This window comes from Panthera leo, chromosome D3, assembly GCF_018350215.1.
Source record: "Panthera leo isolate Ple1 chromosome D3, P.leo_Ple1_pat1.1, whole genome shotgun sequence".
Classification (NCBI taxonomy): Eukaryota; Metazoa; Chordata; class Mammalia; order Carnivora; family Felidae; genus Panthera; species Panthera leo.
In genome coordinates this window covers 94300391-94316835 of record NC_056690.1, presented here as the reverse complement: position 1 = coordinate 94316835, position 16445 = coordinate 94300391, and the positions used below count along the sequence as shown (strand labels likewise).

General features: G+C 44.7%; 1 protein-coding gene across 1 annotated transcript in view; it reads right to left on the bottom strand.

Annotated features, from left to right (window-relative positions):
* Positions 1-10115: 10115 nt before the first annotated feature.
* The window catches only part of ADNP2 (ADNP homeobox 2), a 31591-nt gene continuing 25261 nt past the window's right edge, over positions 10116-16445 (bottom strand). Inside the window, 2 exon segments of the mRNA XM_042910200.1 lie at positions 10116-12083; positions 12085-14874. Coding sequence (XP_042766134.1) covers positions 11598-12083; positions 12085-14874 — 3276 coding nt within the window. The 3' untranslated portion in view covers positions 10116-11597.

The following is a 16445-nucleotide window of genomic DNA, read 5'->3' as shown; positions in this document are numbered from 1 at the left end:
AAGAATATCCAATTGGAAAAAAAAAAAAAAAGTCTCTTCAACAAATGGTGTTGGGAAAACTGGACAGCAACATGCAGAAGAATGAAACTGGACCACTTTCTTACACCATACACAAGAGTAAATTCAAAATGGATGAAAGACCTAAATGTGAGACAGGAAACTATCAAAATCCTAGAGGAGAACATAGGCAATAATCTCTTTGACATTGGCCATAGCAACCTCTTACTAGGTATGTCTCCTGAGGCAAGGGAAACAAAAGCAAAAATGAACTATTGGGACTTCATAGAGATAAAAAGCTTCTGCACAGGAGCTTTTTATCTCCATGAAGTAAACATTAACAAAACTAAAAGGCAGCCTACAGACTGGGAGAAGATATTTGCAAACGACCTATCTGATAAAGGGTTAGTATCCGAAATCTATAAAGAGCTTATCGAACTCAATGCCCAAAAAACAACCCAGTTAAAAAATGGGCAAAGACATGAATAGAAATTTTTCCAAAGAAGACATCCAGATGGCTAACAGACATATGCAAAGACGTTCAACATCGCTCACAATTAGGGAAATACAAATCAAAACCACCATGAGATACCACCTCACACCTGTCAGAATGGCTAACATTAACAACTCAGGCAACAACAGACGTTGGCAAGGATGCAGAGAAAGGGGAACCCTCTTGCACTGCTGGTGGGGATGCAAACTGGTGCAGCCGCCCTGGAGAACAGTATGGAGGTTCCTCAAAAGGTTAAAAATAGAACTACCCTACAACCCAGCAACTGCACTACTAGGTACTGACCTAAAGGATACAAAAATACAGATTCGAAGGGGTACATGCACCCCAATGTACACAATATACATATGTGTGTGTATGTATACACACACACACACATATACACACACAACGGAATATTACTCAGCCATCAAAAAGAATGAAATCTTGCCCTTTGCAATAATGTGGAGCTAGAGAGTATTATGCTAAGCGAAATAAGTCAGTCAGAGAAAGACAAATACCACATGATTTCACTTATATGTAGAATTTAAGAAACAAAACAGATGAACATGGGGGGAAGAAAAGAGAGAGAGGCAAATCATAAAACAGACTTTAACAATAGAAAACAAACTGGGGGCTGATGGAGGGAGGTTGGTGGGGGATGGGCTGGATGGGGGGGATTAAAAAGGACACTTACTGGGATGAGCACTGGGTGCTGTATGTAAGTGATGAATCACTGAATTCTGCTCCTGAAATCAATAATTGCACCATATGTTAACTGGAATTTAAATTAAAACTTGAATAAGAAAAAAGCAAAGGAATACAAACTTCTGGCTGTAAGCACTCTAGAAACACACTTTGGATTCTTAACTGACGTGTCTGTCGAGGCTCTGTTTAGAATGCCTGTGCGCAACCATTCTTTTGAGCACACCTGTCCTGTTTCCCTATGGCCTGATGACACTTGAGGACCAAGAGTATGTGGAGCAATAAATCCTTTGGGGGGCGCCTGGGTGGCTCAGTTGGTTAAGCGTCCGACTTCGGCTCAGGTCATGATCTCGCGGTCTGTGAGTTTGAGCCCCGCATCAGGCTCTGTGCTGACAAGTCAGAGCCTGGAGCCTGTTTCAGATTCTGTGTCTCCCTCTCTCTCTGACCCTCCCCCGTTCGTGCTCTGTCTCTCTTTGTCTCAAAAATAAATAAACGTTAAAAAAAAATTTAATAAATCCTTTAGGAGTCTGTTTTTGAATGGACCTTATAGGCCACATGACAGTTTTTTGAACATATCCCACTTACACTAATTTCTTGGCAATGTATCAGGCTGGTCCTTACTTGCAAGAAACAAAAATGACTAGCTGATGTAAGCATGGTGTGGAGTGTTTCCAGTGGGAAAGGGGGCAAGCAATAACTTGAATATGTTGCTTTCTAACTGGATACGAACTTCAGTACCCAAAGGAGGAGCACAGAATGAACGCCACCCCTTCCAGCAAAGACAGAACCTTTGCATCACTTATATTCTAAAGGCTGTAAAAGCAGAGACTCTTGCTCTGCACCTCAGCACAAGCTCAGCGGGGTCCACAATTGCATATAAGCACCTACCTTGGAAGAGTGGTCACGGTATCGCAGGAAAGGTGCCCCAGCTGCCCCGAGGTTCTCTCCTGCCACACAGGGCAATGCCCGTATGGAGGTTCTCTTCGAAGGGGGCTGCGTGTGTGAACTTCCTCTGAACCTGAAATGAGGCGAGGCCCCGACGTGAAAGCAGGCAGGCCTGGGCTGTGTACCGGCCCTCGTTTGTATCCTCAGACACGACTGAGTCCTGAGCTCTGCACACCTCTGCACACTTTTTCAAGTATGTCCTGAGCTGGGGACAATACAGGATCCATCCTTTTTGAACACGGGAACATTTGCTGATGTCGGGATTACAGGCAGGGATTCTGCAGTCACATTTGCAACAGCTTCAACAGGCTGTTGTGATTTGTTAGACTTCCAGATTGCCCCAGCTTTGGAAGGATCTCTTTCTCTCTTTCCTTATCTTTCTGTGACCTTCTCTCCTGTAGTTTCCTACCCTCCCTGGGGGGACAACATCCTTAGAGGGCATGAAAGCCAACACAGGTTGACTCACTTGCCTGGTTTCCTTCATCTGGAGAAATCATACCGATTTAAAGCAACAGGCCATGTTATTCCTACACCAGGAACAGTGTTCAGGTGTGACTTAACCCCTCCCTCAGGCTCCTTCCAGCAGGGGAATCAGTGAGCTCGTGCAGCAGCACCTTGGCAGCCTCAGCTTCTCCCCATTTCTCCTTTAGTTCATTTGTTACAAGGCTAAAACATTGTTTTTTAAAGACCTGTCATCATTATGACATAGCTTATGCTAGGAAACAAGGCAATAGTTCCAATTTAAATCTGGCTCTACCACCCACTGTCCCATACAACCTAAGAAAAGTCACTTAATCCTCTGGGCCACTTTGCTCATTTGTACAAAGAAAAGCCTAATGTGCCTCTTGCACAGGATTGACAACACTCAGATGGGCACAGACTGCAGGTGCTATACAAATGCAGAATATATACTCTCAGGAACCATAGTCTATTGAAATACCAAAAAAAAAAAAAAAAAAAAAAAAAAAAAAAAAAAAAATTCCTCACCGGAATTCCAGAAAGTTGCCTTTAAAGTAGTCTCCCTAATCACCATCCAGTATAAGTAGTAAAAACGCTCTCCCTACCACCCAGAAAGACAAGCTTAGGAAGGTAGGTTTCTTGGCCAGTCAACAGGGAATAGGTATTCAATTCTCGCTCAGGTTATGACGCAGGCAGTGGTGAGGTGTGTCCACCTGGGCATGCTCCCTCTGCCACCATTATTCAAGTTGTCGGGAACGATGGGACGACCGCAGGGAGAGATACTTGGATGGCCGTATGCGCCCGTCCCAACTGCTCTAGTCGTCACTGTCAGCAACTGCATCACACATTTGGCGTGGCACCACAGCATACGACAAAGATGTTTCCAGTCTGTACACGTTAATTATACTTTACTACATGTTGGAAAGTACAGCCCTTGCTCCACTCTCCCTGTCGGGCATACAAATGGCGGTAATGGAAACAAGAAAAAAGAAGTTAGTCAAATTGAATTAATGGCTACTTCTTTGAAGCAACTTCTTTCAACTTAAAAACATAAGCATTCCATGTGAAAAGTTTTGCTATTCAAACTATCAAGCTAATAACCAATGCTATTCTTTGTACAGCCATTAAAAACTTTTTAACAATTCCATTCATAAATTAAATGTACAAATTTAGTTCATCCTAAAGTAATATTTATCACAGACCAAAGCCTTTGATAGGAGTCTGGAAGATCTATAGAATTGATGAGCTTGTGAGTGTGTGAGACATGCTGTGTTTGGGTTAGATCTCAAACACTGCTGTGATTTAAACACTAAGATGTAGTTGTATATTTAAGTTAAAACGATTTGGATTTTAAGCTAGCTGAATATTTAGATTCCAACTGAATTTGCAACGGATAAAAGAAAGCTATTTGATCTATTTACTTTCTTTTCATTTCAGGCTATTAGCACTTGGCAAAGAGTCAAATGTTAGAAGATAAATCTCCAGGAGCCTCCAGTGATGAGGGATGGGGTCACTAGAACTCTTTTTGTGCAACGTTACTGACTTTGATTTTAGAAACCTAGAACACGTAATATAGTAGTGAAGACCATGCTCATCTAAACTTATGAAGTCAGAGGAACTTAACTTACTCTTTTTAGATTTTGGACTTGCAGTAACTGCACATCTTGAAGTGAGGCAGATGTAGAAAACTTTGATGGAAGACATTCTTAAAGGCTCAAATGGAAAACTCACAAGCAATGTGTTCAACAGCTGAAGCACTTCATCTAGTTTTATTTGGTCTCAAGCTGCCTTTGTATTTTTGTTACCATCTTTCTACTACCAGACACATCATCTAAATTGACATATCTTTGAGGGGCAGACACATGTATATAGCATAGACTCAGGGAAACTGGGTCCAAAAACACTTCATTGTTGAGGAAGAAAGAGTTGCATTATTACACCCATAATGAAATATTTATAAAATACTGGATTGTTGCTGATAATCTTAGAGGATGCCCACAAATAGAGCTTTAATCGAAAACACTATTGGAATATAACATTACCAAATGAAGGGTAGCTGCTTAATTTTTTAAATAAATATTAAATTTTAAAAAGAAAACAAATCACTCTGACACTCTCTTCCTGCACATGGCTTATCATCACAGCCAGAGGGACCTGACTATTAAGGGTGCAGGTGTAAAGAAAGGAACCTCTCGAGACTTTTATGCTAATCTAAGTAGTCTGAGTTATGTGATGCAACCAAATGACTGGGATTGAGGTAGACTTTATGTTGGAAAGCAAAAACACTGTTACGGCGGGGGGGGGGGGGGGAGGGGGGGGGCAGTTGGCTGGCTCAGTTTGGTAGAACATGTACCTCTTGAACTCAGGATTGTGAGTTCAAGGCCCATGTTGGGCATGGAGCCTACTTTAAAAAAAAAGAAAAAAAAAAAAGACTGTTTTGGTTACCCTCGAGAATACACCGTGTTCCAAACTCTTTGAATCTGCCTGTCTAGTCTTTTTTGTGTAGACATTGGCAACCCTGTGGGAAAGCAAGTTATAGACATTAATTTGTCTTTATGCAGGTTACTACAAGTAAGCAGCTTGCTGATTAAGTGCCTAGGAAATGGCAAAGACCCATTCTCTATTTCCAGTGGATGGAAAATAAAATGTATGATTATATTGAGACTGTTTCTTATGAAACACAGAAGGAAACACCATCCCCCGCCATTTTGTAAATGGAAAAACAGGCATATGGGGCAAGAACTTGGCATACGTTCTCAGAACGAATAAGGTTAAATAGTTCTTTTTCAGAACTTCTTAAGTATTGAGAAATTAGATAGGAAATATTGCTTAAATTATACTAAATCCCTCAGACATTATGGTGAGTATTTTGATCCTGGAAGCAAAATAGGTTTCATTTGGACAACAGTGTGCAGTCCTAAACATTTATTTAAGGATTCATTTCTAAAGTGGGACCCAAATAGATTAGAACTTATAGACATGGTAATGTCCTTAGACCATTTATTACCGAATAGATCTCATACTGAATTTACCAAGTTTTTCATTTTAGTTTTTAAAATACTGAATCAACATGTTTAACATTTCAGTAGTAATGAATCTATTTTTGGTACCTCAATCTTACCTTTAGTCACCACATCAGTTAACACAAAATATTATGTAGACTCCAAGCATCAGCAATGTCAATAGCTAGAATATGGCTAGAAAATTGTACAGTACCGGGTGTTGATATATGTGTGTTCTGCTTACTTCTAAGTACCTTACCGGATGAAAATGGTCACTACCATCACCTGCAAATAAAAACGAAGTGAACAGTGAAACAGACTGTGACTAGGAAGCAGGGGCACCTAGAACCAGTGTCATACAACATCCAGTTCGTATGTTATTGATTTTCTAAGTTAGAGAAGCACAGTAGAACTGCATGTGGCTAAAAGGCCCTCATGGATGTATTTGGGGTCATGTGACCAGAGTGGAACAGCAAGTCACGGAGGCTGAGTGTGGGTCTCCTTGTGCATTTCAAAAATTCCTGCCTCAGTTACTGTGCCTTTTGTGTAAGTTATCTCGCTGACCTACACACGCACTCTATTTAGTTATTTGAAAGCACATATAAAATCTAGACTAGTTTTTTAAAATAACCCCAAATTACCTTCCCCACAAAGTGCATGATTTCACAAGTCCTGTCCCACGGAAGCGCCAACCGTAGAGGCGCCTTCTGTCCTTTTTAGGGCCAAAGACACTTTCCTTGTAATGAGAAGACCTTAAATGAAATCTACATGAAAACACTTTCCGGCACTCACTGGGCTATGGTCTATGTGATCGTATTAACGTGTGTGTGGTGTTGAGAGCGTGCGCTTTTCTGCTTATTCTCCACCGCTCTTCTCACTGTGAGTATTTCATAGACAGCGCAGGGTTTTCCATGCCTTTGGTCTTCTGACAGCTGCTTGGTAGGGGGCTGGGGAAGCAAAAGGAGTCAACCTATCTGTAAACCCTGGAAAAACTTCGTTTTTTTATGGATTTTACAACTCAACTAACAATATTATTTTGAGATATATCTATGTATCTGTACAGAAAAGTTGTCTTAAGAAAAACTACTGAACCGTTAAAACTTTATTATTCATTGCTATCATTCAATTTTCTCTAGCTTACTTCTACTTCTAGGTAAATGGTAACTTATTTAACATTACATTAAACTTTCCACATCATGGATTTGTAAGCTGTAAGAAACCAATTTCTGAAAAAATATATGCATTTGTGACAACTAATTCTGAATCTGTACTTGTAGAACCACACAATCTTAGTTTGTAGTCAATATGTCTATATGGTTGAAGTTTGGTTTATAATTTAAATCTTAATAAAATTCTAAATTTTTATTGGAAAAGCTTGCCTTCTGAAAAGGACTCCATATATTTTTTCTTTAAAAATAAACATATAGCTCATGAGTTTGAGTGGGACACAAAAGTGGTCCGAAGAGCACCTCTTTAAAGGCGATGAAAAGCTCATCTGAGCGACTACTTACCACCTTAGAAATATTTCCCCTCAAAATGTGTCGATAGATCAAATGCATGAATGACTGGTATTAGTGTTTGTTCTCGATATGACTATATGGTGGACAGACACAACAGATTTTGTTTGACCTTAATCTATTTTAGGAGGTCTTTCTATTAGGATGCACTATATATCTTGATACACAAAGAACTAAGTACATGTATGGAGAGAGTAGATGTAGTATTAGAGACAGTATTGCATCATCGTTAAGTGACAGGTCACCTGGAGTAAATTAACGTCGAGTAGGGTGACCAACTTGTCCCTACTTGCCTAGATGTTCCCAGTTTGGGCACTGGAAAGTCCAGAGAAATACCTCAAGTCCTCAGCACACTGGGACAGCTGGTCATTCCACCTCTAACCCCATTTCTCCATCTATGAAATAAGAGGCACCGTATCTCGTCCATCAAGGGCATGAAGCTCTCCAAGCCCCCTACCTTGGGCAACAAAAGGGCCCGCTTTATGCATCAGGTGCCATCTATGTAAAATGGAACAGTATCGCCTACCTTTAAGCAAATGTTAAAGTGCAGATGGCCCTTCAGCAGACAGCACAGCGATCGCTCAGTGTGACATGACGTTGTCACTAGTACTATCGTTCAAGTATTCAGCCCATTTCCTAGCAACAGTAAACAGCTGATAAATGTCTAGAAACACTGCTTAAAAGCTGAGGCAGAAACTAGGTTAGAGTTTGAGGCTGAGTTTTTCTTCTTTTTTTCTTAGGGTTATTTGTGGCTTCATTTAGTGAGCTCTTAAGAAATCTAGAACTGGGGGCGCCTGGGTGGCTCAGTCAGTTAAGTGTTCAACTTCAGCTCAGGTTACGATCTCGTGGTTCCTGAGTTCGAGTCCTGCTCCCTCTTTCCCTCCCTCTCTGCCTCCCCACCCCCACCACCCACACCCCACCCCCACGGCCCACTTGTGCTCAAGTGCTCTCTCAGATAAACTTTAAAAAGAATGTTTTTAAAGAAATCTAGAACTGCACGGTACTCATCAGATTAAAGGGGCAGCTGGATGAGGCTGGAAGAGGCGGGCAGCCGTCCTCCCACACGCACCTGGGAACTTGGCAGAAGGAGCTTGGTGTGTCAGGCTGGCTGCCTCAGAGAACACTCTCGTCCTGGAGGCTCCACCAGGGCTGCTGCCTTTGAAAGCGAGGGGAGGTCGGTCAAGTATCGACTACTGCACAGCAGAGAATTTCCAGGGCTCTTACTTCAAAACTTATGAAGAAACGAGGGCAGAGAGTTCTTTCTAAGAACCGTCCATGTGGACTTTTATGAGGGAGATGAAACCAACCTGAGTTTGAGGGAAGGGATAACATGAGCCCAACCCAACACCAAGGAGGCCAGGTGGCCAAAGGTCTCTTATGAGCAACAGCCCTTTCCTGATAACTATGTGGGTCATTTTCTAAAAGAGCTCCGGAAAAACATCTATGCCCAGAGATACGAGTCCAGTGCGGTGACACAGCAGCTGTGCAGGGTCTCCGTTTTGGTGGTTATCTGTGGTGTGTGGATGAAGGTCTTCTGGCTCCCGACTGGCTTCGTCGCTGACTGCAGTTCGGTCTCACTGACGGAGGTGAAGGGCGGAAGAGTCAGCACACGGGTGGCTGAGCCGAAGAGCTCCCTGGAACCACCTGCGCTACGCAGGTCTCCACGCCACTGGGCCAGCTCCCCTTCTTGGACTAAGGCACCAATGCTGCTGTTGTATCCAGCACTGTCCTTGAACATGGCCACCTTTGCTTCTGTCTGGCCTGTCTGCCCCAACCCTGCACACTTCCATCATGGTGATGTCTGCCATCCAGATTCTGGCCCACGTTACAGAAGCGGCAAAAGGCGCATCTTTCCCGTGACCGTGCTATTGGGAGTCACCGTGCTACTTGCACTTGCAGCCTTGGGAGGCCTGCCGTCCGTTAGCGCTGTGGGAGCACCCTCCGGCCTCCTGCTGGCTTCCACCTCGTGCCTGCGCCCTGTACCATCCACCTGCAGCTTTTTAAAGAAGACATTCACAGGGTCCCTGGGTGGCTCAGTCGGTTAAGTGTCTCACTCTTGATTTTGGTTCAGGTCATGATCACAGTCTGCGAGACTGAGCCCCAAATTGGGCTCTGAGCTGAGAGCATAGCGCTTGCTTGGGATTCTCTCTCTCCCTTTCTCTCTGCCCCTCCCCTGCTCATTCATTCTCTCTCAAAATAAATAACTTGAAAAAAAAAAAAAGAAAGAAAAGAAAACATTCATGACCCTTAACATGAGGCTGAAATCCAAGATGACTTATCCAGATCTCTCAACCGTATTAGAAACCTCCATTCCATTAGCAAGGCAGTGACCCACTCTGGAAGCAGCATGCTGGTGTGGGTGGATGACAGATCAAAGAAAAGCGTTCACATAGAGACTTGGCATCAAAGGCTGACCGACAGCTACAACACAATTAGAAATCAGAATTCCTCTGTCACAGTGGTTCTCATCAGGGCAGATTCAATGACACCTTTGGTTGTTATGACGGGGTGGGGGCGGGGGGGGTGGCAGTGCCGTGACTGAAGCAGCTGAGGCCACGGGTGCCAGCCCAACACTGCACCGAACAGGGCAGTCACCCCCAACAAAGAATTATCACCCAAGAGGCTAACAGAAACCCTGACTTACATCACTTAACAAAGGTGGGCCAGGTGCTCCCCTCACCGCCGCACACAGTAAACTGCTGCTGTCAGCACCTCCAGACTGGCCTCCACCACACGGACAGTCACCAGCACAGCCTCAGGACAGGCGAGTTCGACCCTACTTGACATCCGATTTGACGGTGGAGGCCAACATCACAGACACGTCAAGAGGATTTAGCCACATCTACCGTGGAGGCACTGGTAACTAGCTCTTTGGGGTTATCCTGACCTACTTTCACAGACAAGCAGTGTTTTTTAGCAAATAAATGTGGTATGTATTTCTACATTTAGATGATTACTAAGTCACGGTGACACATCTGTTAAAAGAATTAAACAGTTCTGTTTGCAGTGGTATAACAAATTTTAATTCAAAATAGACACTCTGAAACAATAGGTTAAAAAAAAAATAAACTTCAACAAGCTCTTTTTGGATTTACAACAGAGTACACCAACAATCACAGACCAGTTTCACAATCGCCTCAAAAATGCACATTATAGCAATTACATGCAGGTATTCTACTTTTTAAAATCCATAGAGTAACATCGTCTTATTTCCCAGAGACCGTCATATCCTCTGAGTACGTCGGACAGGTGCCTCTGCTGTGTACCACCAGGAATACGATTTAAGGTCAAAACTGGCTGGTCTCCATTGCTGGCTCTGGTGCTTTTAGTTATTGTGTGTGTGGAAAAAAAACCCTGGAGGTTTAACTGTCCAAAGGACAGTAATACAGTGGAGTTCTTCAGCAATCCCCATCCCACTAACCCAGACAGCTGGGCTAGAGGAAAGCCCATCTCCCCAGAACAAGTACGTTTACCTCTAGAAAACTGTCAAAGATGTAACAGCAACACGGATACAGCTCTTGCTCTACTCATTTCGCTTTGTTCTCTGAAAACCTATGTCTACACTCTAGTTAGCTTCCACACTCAGGGGTAAAAATTTTATTCCTGAGTCACATGGTCCTTTCCTTTCACTGGTTTATGAAGAGTTAGATTGGGAGGAGAGTCTGAGTGTGTGTTCAGCGTTTATTCTAAAGGCACTAAAAATGTATTGTCTTACTTTTGAACGGGGAAATGACTTACCACCATATCAAAAAGGGGAGAAGTCCACACTAAAAAGGATTTCCGCACCTACAAAACTGCTTTATTTGAAAATAACTCTTAACGAGCTAAATAGCAAGCTTCAGGTTCAGTATATTTTTAACAAAGGAAAACATTTGGTTTTCTATGAGTTGTAATAAAAGACAGCAGCTAGGACAAACTTGAAAAAATGTAAATCAGGATCACAATCTAGAAAGCAAGTACCTTGAGAAGAAGAAACCAGCGCAAGTTAATGCAGTGCGTCCTGAGGGAAGCACACACGTCACAGGGGTGTGTACTCACTTCTGTCAGCCTCGGCGCTTACCGTTTGCTGCTACACGTGAAGCTAACTGAGGGAGATCAATGCAGTTAATCAAGTATTCTGAAACAAGCTGAAATTTCCTTAAATGAAAACACAAACATACAGATTTCAGTTTTCATCCTACGATACTGACACTACTAGGAAACAAGACGTGCATGAAAGAGCCAAGGATTTAATTTACATGACAGGGAAGAACTAAAAATAATTGTTACAAAATCAAACTGCAGGAAACAATAAATCCGAAACAACTATTCACTTCTTTTATATAGAAGTCTTTCTGAGCACCTGAAATAAATCGAAAGAGCAGCATAAAGACCACTGAAATTGATTAGTTCAACGTACAGTGAAGAAAATAACATTTTTTTAAATCTCAATTGAAAAAACTACTAAATATCTAGTACTTCAGATTTCCTATTTTTTTTTTTTTACAAGTTTTGTGGCTCAAACTCAAAGTTCAACCTGTGTTTAACATTTTTAAGTTCAGACATATCAAAGCCTAAAAGCACAGAAGGCTTGTGATTTTTTATTGCTTTCATGCAAATGTATCTTCTTTTTCCAAAAAATGAAGCCACATCAATTTTCCACACCCACAAGAGTGAGGAAAGAAGTTCTATTTCCTTTTTACTAGGATACGGTCTCTTGTGGAAATAATCTCTAAGGAATTGCTTTTTTTCCTCGTAAGAACGGTCTTCATATTTCTTAGGATTTAATGCTAAAATCTGAAGGGCATCCTCACTAACGAGCGGTCCCTCGGTCCTGATTTCATTCCTTTGTCTTTTAAAAGGCACCGCGCTCGTCACCTTTTCGGGAGCCGGGGCTGCGTCGGCGTTTATGACGAGGGGCCGCTCCTCCACGTCCCTCTGGTCTTCTGTCCCCAAGTGGCCATCGGGCAGCTTCCTCTTCACAGAAAAAACTGGAGTCGTGGATCACCTCCCCGTTCACCAAGAGCAGCTCGCTGTTCTCAATAAAACTAGGCTGGATCTGGAGGTCTGAGCTGCTGTCCTTTGGCGCACTCCTGCAGCGCAGCAGGTGGATGGCGATGGCTGCCAGGGTCATGTTGCCCGTGTAGACCCCACAGCAGTGGATGCACTTGAAGGCCGGAGACTTCAGGATGGTGTGGACCGTTGGCGTGATGTGGTGCCTCTCCTTCAAGTGCAGCTCGTACGCCTCCGTCGTCACAAAGGTGCCAAAGCAAAAGGGGCAAGTCAGAGCCTGCTTGCTGGGGCTCCCAGGGGCGCCCTCCGTCTGGGGCCTCACCTTTATATACACAGGCACCAGTGACTTGGAGTGTATCCCCGCCAGTATCGCCAAGTAGACTTCCCGCTCCCCAAGCTCCTCCTTTGGCAATATGGTAATGAAGTCAAGATGGGGAAACAGCAGGTTGCCATTAGCATCGATATCCAATTGAAAACCTTTGTTACTGTAATCCACAGGTAACTTCTTCTTCCCTCGGTGCACAGTCCTACTGTGCTCCGAAAGACCTTTAATGTCATGAAAAGTGCACGGACAGAACAAGCAGCCCAGGCCGTGCATGAGCAAGTGATGGATGAGCTCCTCCTCGGACACCAAGCACTTACAAGAGAGACAGCGAACGGTTTTCTCTCTCATCCACTTCAAAAACGGCGCACACGCTGCCAGCTTTTCAGGCTCCAGTTTTTCAGCAGATTTGGACTCACTATGCTTATGAGCCACTTCCATATGAACCTGGTAGACATTGGAAGGGAAGAGCTCATTACAGACCGGACAGGTTTTCCACTGCTTCGCCTGTTTGAGCGCCTGACTGGCCTCTGCCACAGATGGAGACGCCTGAACAAACATATTCTGAGTGGCATTCACCACCACGGGAGGAGAGGGCATGCTGGCCACGGAACTGGCCATCTGCGCAGCTGTGCCCGACTGCAGGAGCTGGATGGGCACCTGGGGTGGGGGCACAGCTGCGACACCTCCTGGAGGCACAGGCAAAGTGACAGATACGGGGGCAAGTGTGTACGTGGGAATCCCATTCACCTGTTTCCCTGTAGGTATCAGCTGTCTGAGAATAGAGCCTGACGTGAGGAAAGTGGTGTTCTGAGAAGCGCCAGGTCTAACTGGCTGACCTGCAGGCAGGATGTTGGTGCTCACAGGCTGATTCAGTTGCAGGACGCCAGGCCTCACTGGCTGGCCCACAGGGAGCACTCCTGACATGACAGGCTGGCTGAGCTGCAGAACACCGGAATTGATACCCTGGTTCACAGGGAGAACACCCGACGAGACCGTCTGGTTGGGAGAAAGGAGCCCCGGTGGGACGACCTGGCCTGCAGGCAGAACCCTCAGCGGGACCGTCTGGCCCGCAGACAGAACCCGCGAGGGGGCCGTCAGCCCAGCGGGGAGAACCCCCGATGGGGCCGTCTGGCCAATGGGGAGAACCCCTGACTGGACCATCTGGCCCGCAGGAAGCACCCCAGAAGTTGCCGTCTGTCCCGAAGGGATGACCCCGGCAGGGGTCATCTGGCCTGCAGGCAGGACCCCTGACGGGACTGTCCGACTCACAGAAATCACCCCTGGTGAGACGGCCTGAAGAACCCCGGGAGTGACGGACGGACTGACAGGAAGAACTCCAGGCCCAGCAGGTCTGTTTACTGAAAGAACTCCAGGCCCAACTGGTCTGTTTATGGGCCCGACCGGCTGGCTAAGGGATACAGCCCCCGGGCGGATGGTCTGGTTTAAGGGGAGGACACCAGTTGCAACAGACTTATTGATAGGTCCGACTGGCTGACTCAAGGGCAACACAGGAGGATTTGCAGACTGATTAAGCGGGACTCCATGAGAAAGAAAGACAGGCTGCGGGGCTGAGGGCGGCAGAGGGAGGTTGCTCTGGCCCACCGGCAGAGGACTGGAGACCAGGGTCACGTGGGACTGGGCAACAGCAGGCGGAGAGTGGGTGAGGCTTCCAGAAGTGCCTGAGGCCACAGTCACTGGCTGGACTGCGCCCTGCACTGGCTGCACGACGGTCTGGCTTTGGCTGTTCTGTGGCAAGGCAAGACGAAAGCAGGGAGATGTGGCTGCGATGCCCGGAGCTCCGCCGTTTGGGGGCACGGCCAAGGGTGCCGCTGGCTTTGGAGCAATGTGCATCTGCTTCAAAAGGCCGGGCTTCTTAATATGTTCTGAGATCACAGATCTGAGTTTATTTTCCAAATCCCTGTGTATATCTGAAGTCAAAATATGGTACATTAAAGCATCCTGGCTGCTGGCATTGGCGTTGCACTTTTTACAATAGTACTTGTCAGACGGTGGCATCTTCTCAGTAGAAAGACTTTCGTCGGTTTTCGGTTGCTCACCCGTTTCCTCAGTTCGCAGGCCAAAGTAGGAGTTAATTAAGTAGTGAAAATGGGCTACCAGCACATGCTTCTTCATACTGTAGTACAAAGTGTTTGAAAAGTTACATTTTAAACATGTAAAACTTATCACATCACTCCTAGAAGACTTAGGTTCACCTAAAATATTCACTGTGTAGTTCTGGACTTTCCGGACAGGTGCATGAAACATTCTGAAGTGCCTTCCCACAACTTTGGGTTGAGAGGAAAATACACAGTTTGGGCAAGGGATCACCAGCTCTTGATCAATTTCGTCTTCATGGTAGCGATGTAAATGATTTTTGAATGAAGTAAGCACTTTTGTAGAGTATTTACAGAGGCTACAACAGTATGGCTTTGTTCGATATCTCTGTTAAAAAAAAAAAGAAAGTCAAACATACTTCAATAAAAATACCAGACCCTACACCTTCTACAGTTCACAAGTATAGGATTCTTTTTCTTCTAATGTGCCAGATAATGTAACACTATCACCCCTCAGGGAATGGTGTTTTTCTGAGCCAGGGCAAGCTTTTTCTTAGAGGGCCAGAGAGTAAATACTGCCTCTATGCCAACTACTTGGTGCAGCCATCGTAACACAAAAGCGCCTGTAGATAATATGCAAGTCAATGAGCGTGGCTTTGTGCCAACAAAACTATACAGACACTAGTTCAAATTTCAAAGAACTTTCATATCACAAAACAGTATTCATTTTTCGCCTCAAACGTCTGAAAATGTAGCAGCGATTCCTAGCTGCAGACGGTGCTCACAGGACCTGGCCCATAGCACGTCACTCCCTGACCCCTTCCAGGCCATCTACTAAAACCTGAATCTCCTCACTCCAGTACAAGAAACTCAGTTCTCTGCTACAGAAAGTTAGTTTCTCCCTTTCTCCTCCCATTTCCCCTAGTTCCAATGTTGTTTATACTTCAAATTCTAAAACCTCTAGAATTTACCTGCAAATAACCTAACATGCAAATTTGTTAAACCGTCATTACTGTTATTTCCCTCACTCCTAGAAAAGGTAGGAGCCAAATGGACAGTGCTTACAACACGCAAGTGTCCAATACGCTATGTGACAAGTCGTAAGGAAAGAGGCTGTTCCTCAAGAGCTACAACAATCCTGAACGAGTTCCAGGCCAGAACGCAGACCAACCACGCAGAACTTCTCTTCGGGGCAAACATAGGGGAATCCAACAGGCTTGGGGCATAAGAACAGGCATCTGTATAAGAGCAAGACAACGGAGCAATGCAATGTTCTAACATCCAAAAATTTGCTGGGTTTGTGAAGGTCTGACAGCCGTGAAGTCTTTGGTCTCGCAAGTCTCCAGACCCTAGAGGTGCTGAACCACAGAACACCTGGCCCTAGTGTCACTGAGGAGGAAGGTAAGACCTGGACCTTCACGCTGGGTCCCAGCATCGGCTGTAGGGGAGATCGGCTGTGTCGTAGATCTCTCTAAGACACGGATTCTTGCTGCCACAGCGGATCACCCCACCCTTCCTAAGCTTGTGTTCTCATGCCCCCACACACATTCTGTAGCTTCTGTCACCCTCTCTCTCCTATTTGTACAGGTTTCCCTCTTGTCACAAGTCAGAGAAGTCACCCAAACATGTTCAGCAGTGTGGAACTGCCTTCTCAGCAATTAGCAATATCCCAGGTTCTGCCATTCTGATAGCACGCAGAATAAACCTAAGGCAACAGCCAACCCCGGACCAAAAACTAAAAAAACAACAACCCGTATTTCACAGATTCACATTTTATTATCTCAGAAATCTGGATACACCTTACAACTAACAGTTCAACAGTACAACAAAGTTTAAGCATTGCTTTAGGTTTTTTTTATTAGTGGTTCGTTAAAAAATGGTGTGTCTCAGAACATAGTCAATAATTTTGTAATAACATTGTATGGTAACTGACTACACTTATTGTGGGGAGCACTGAGA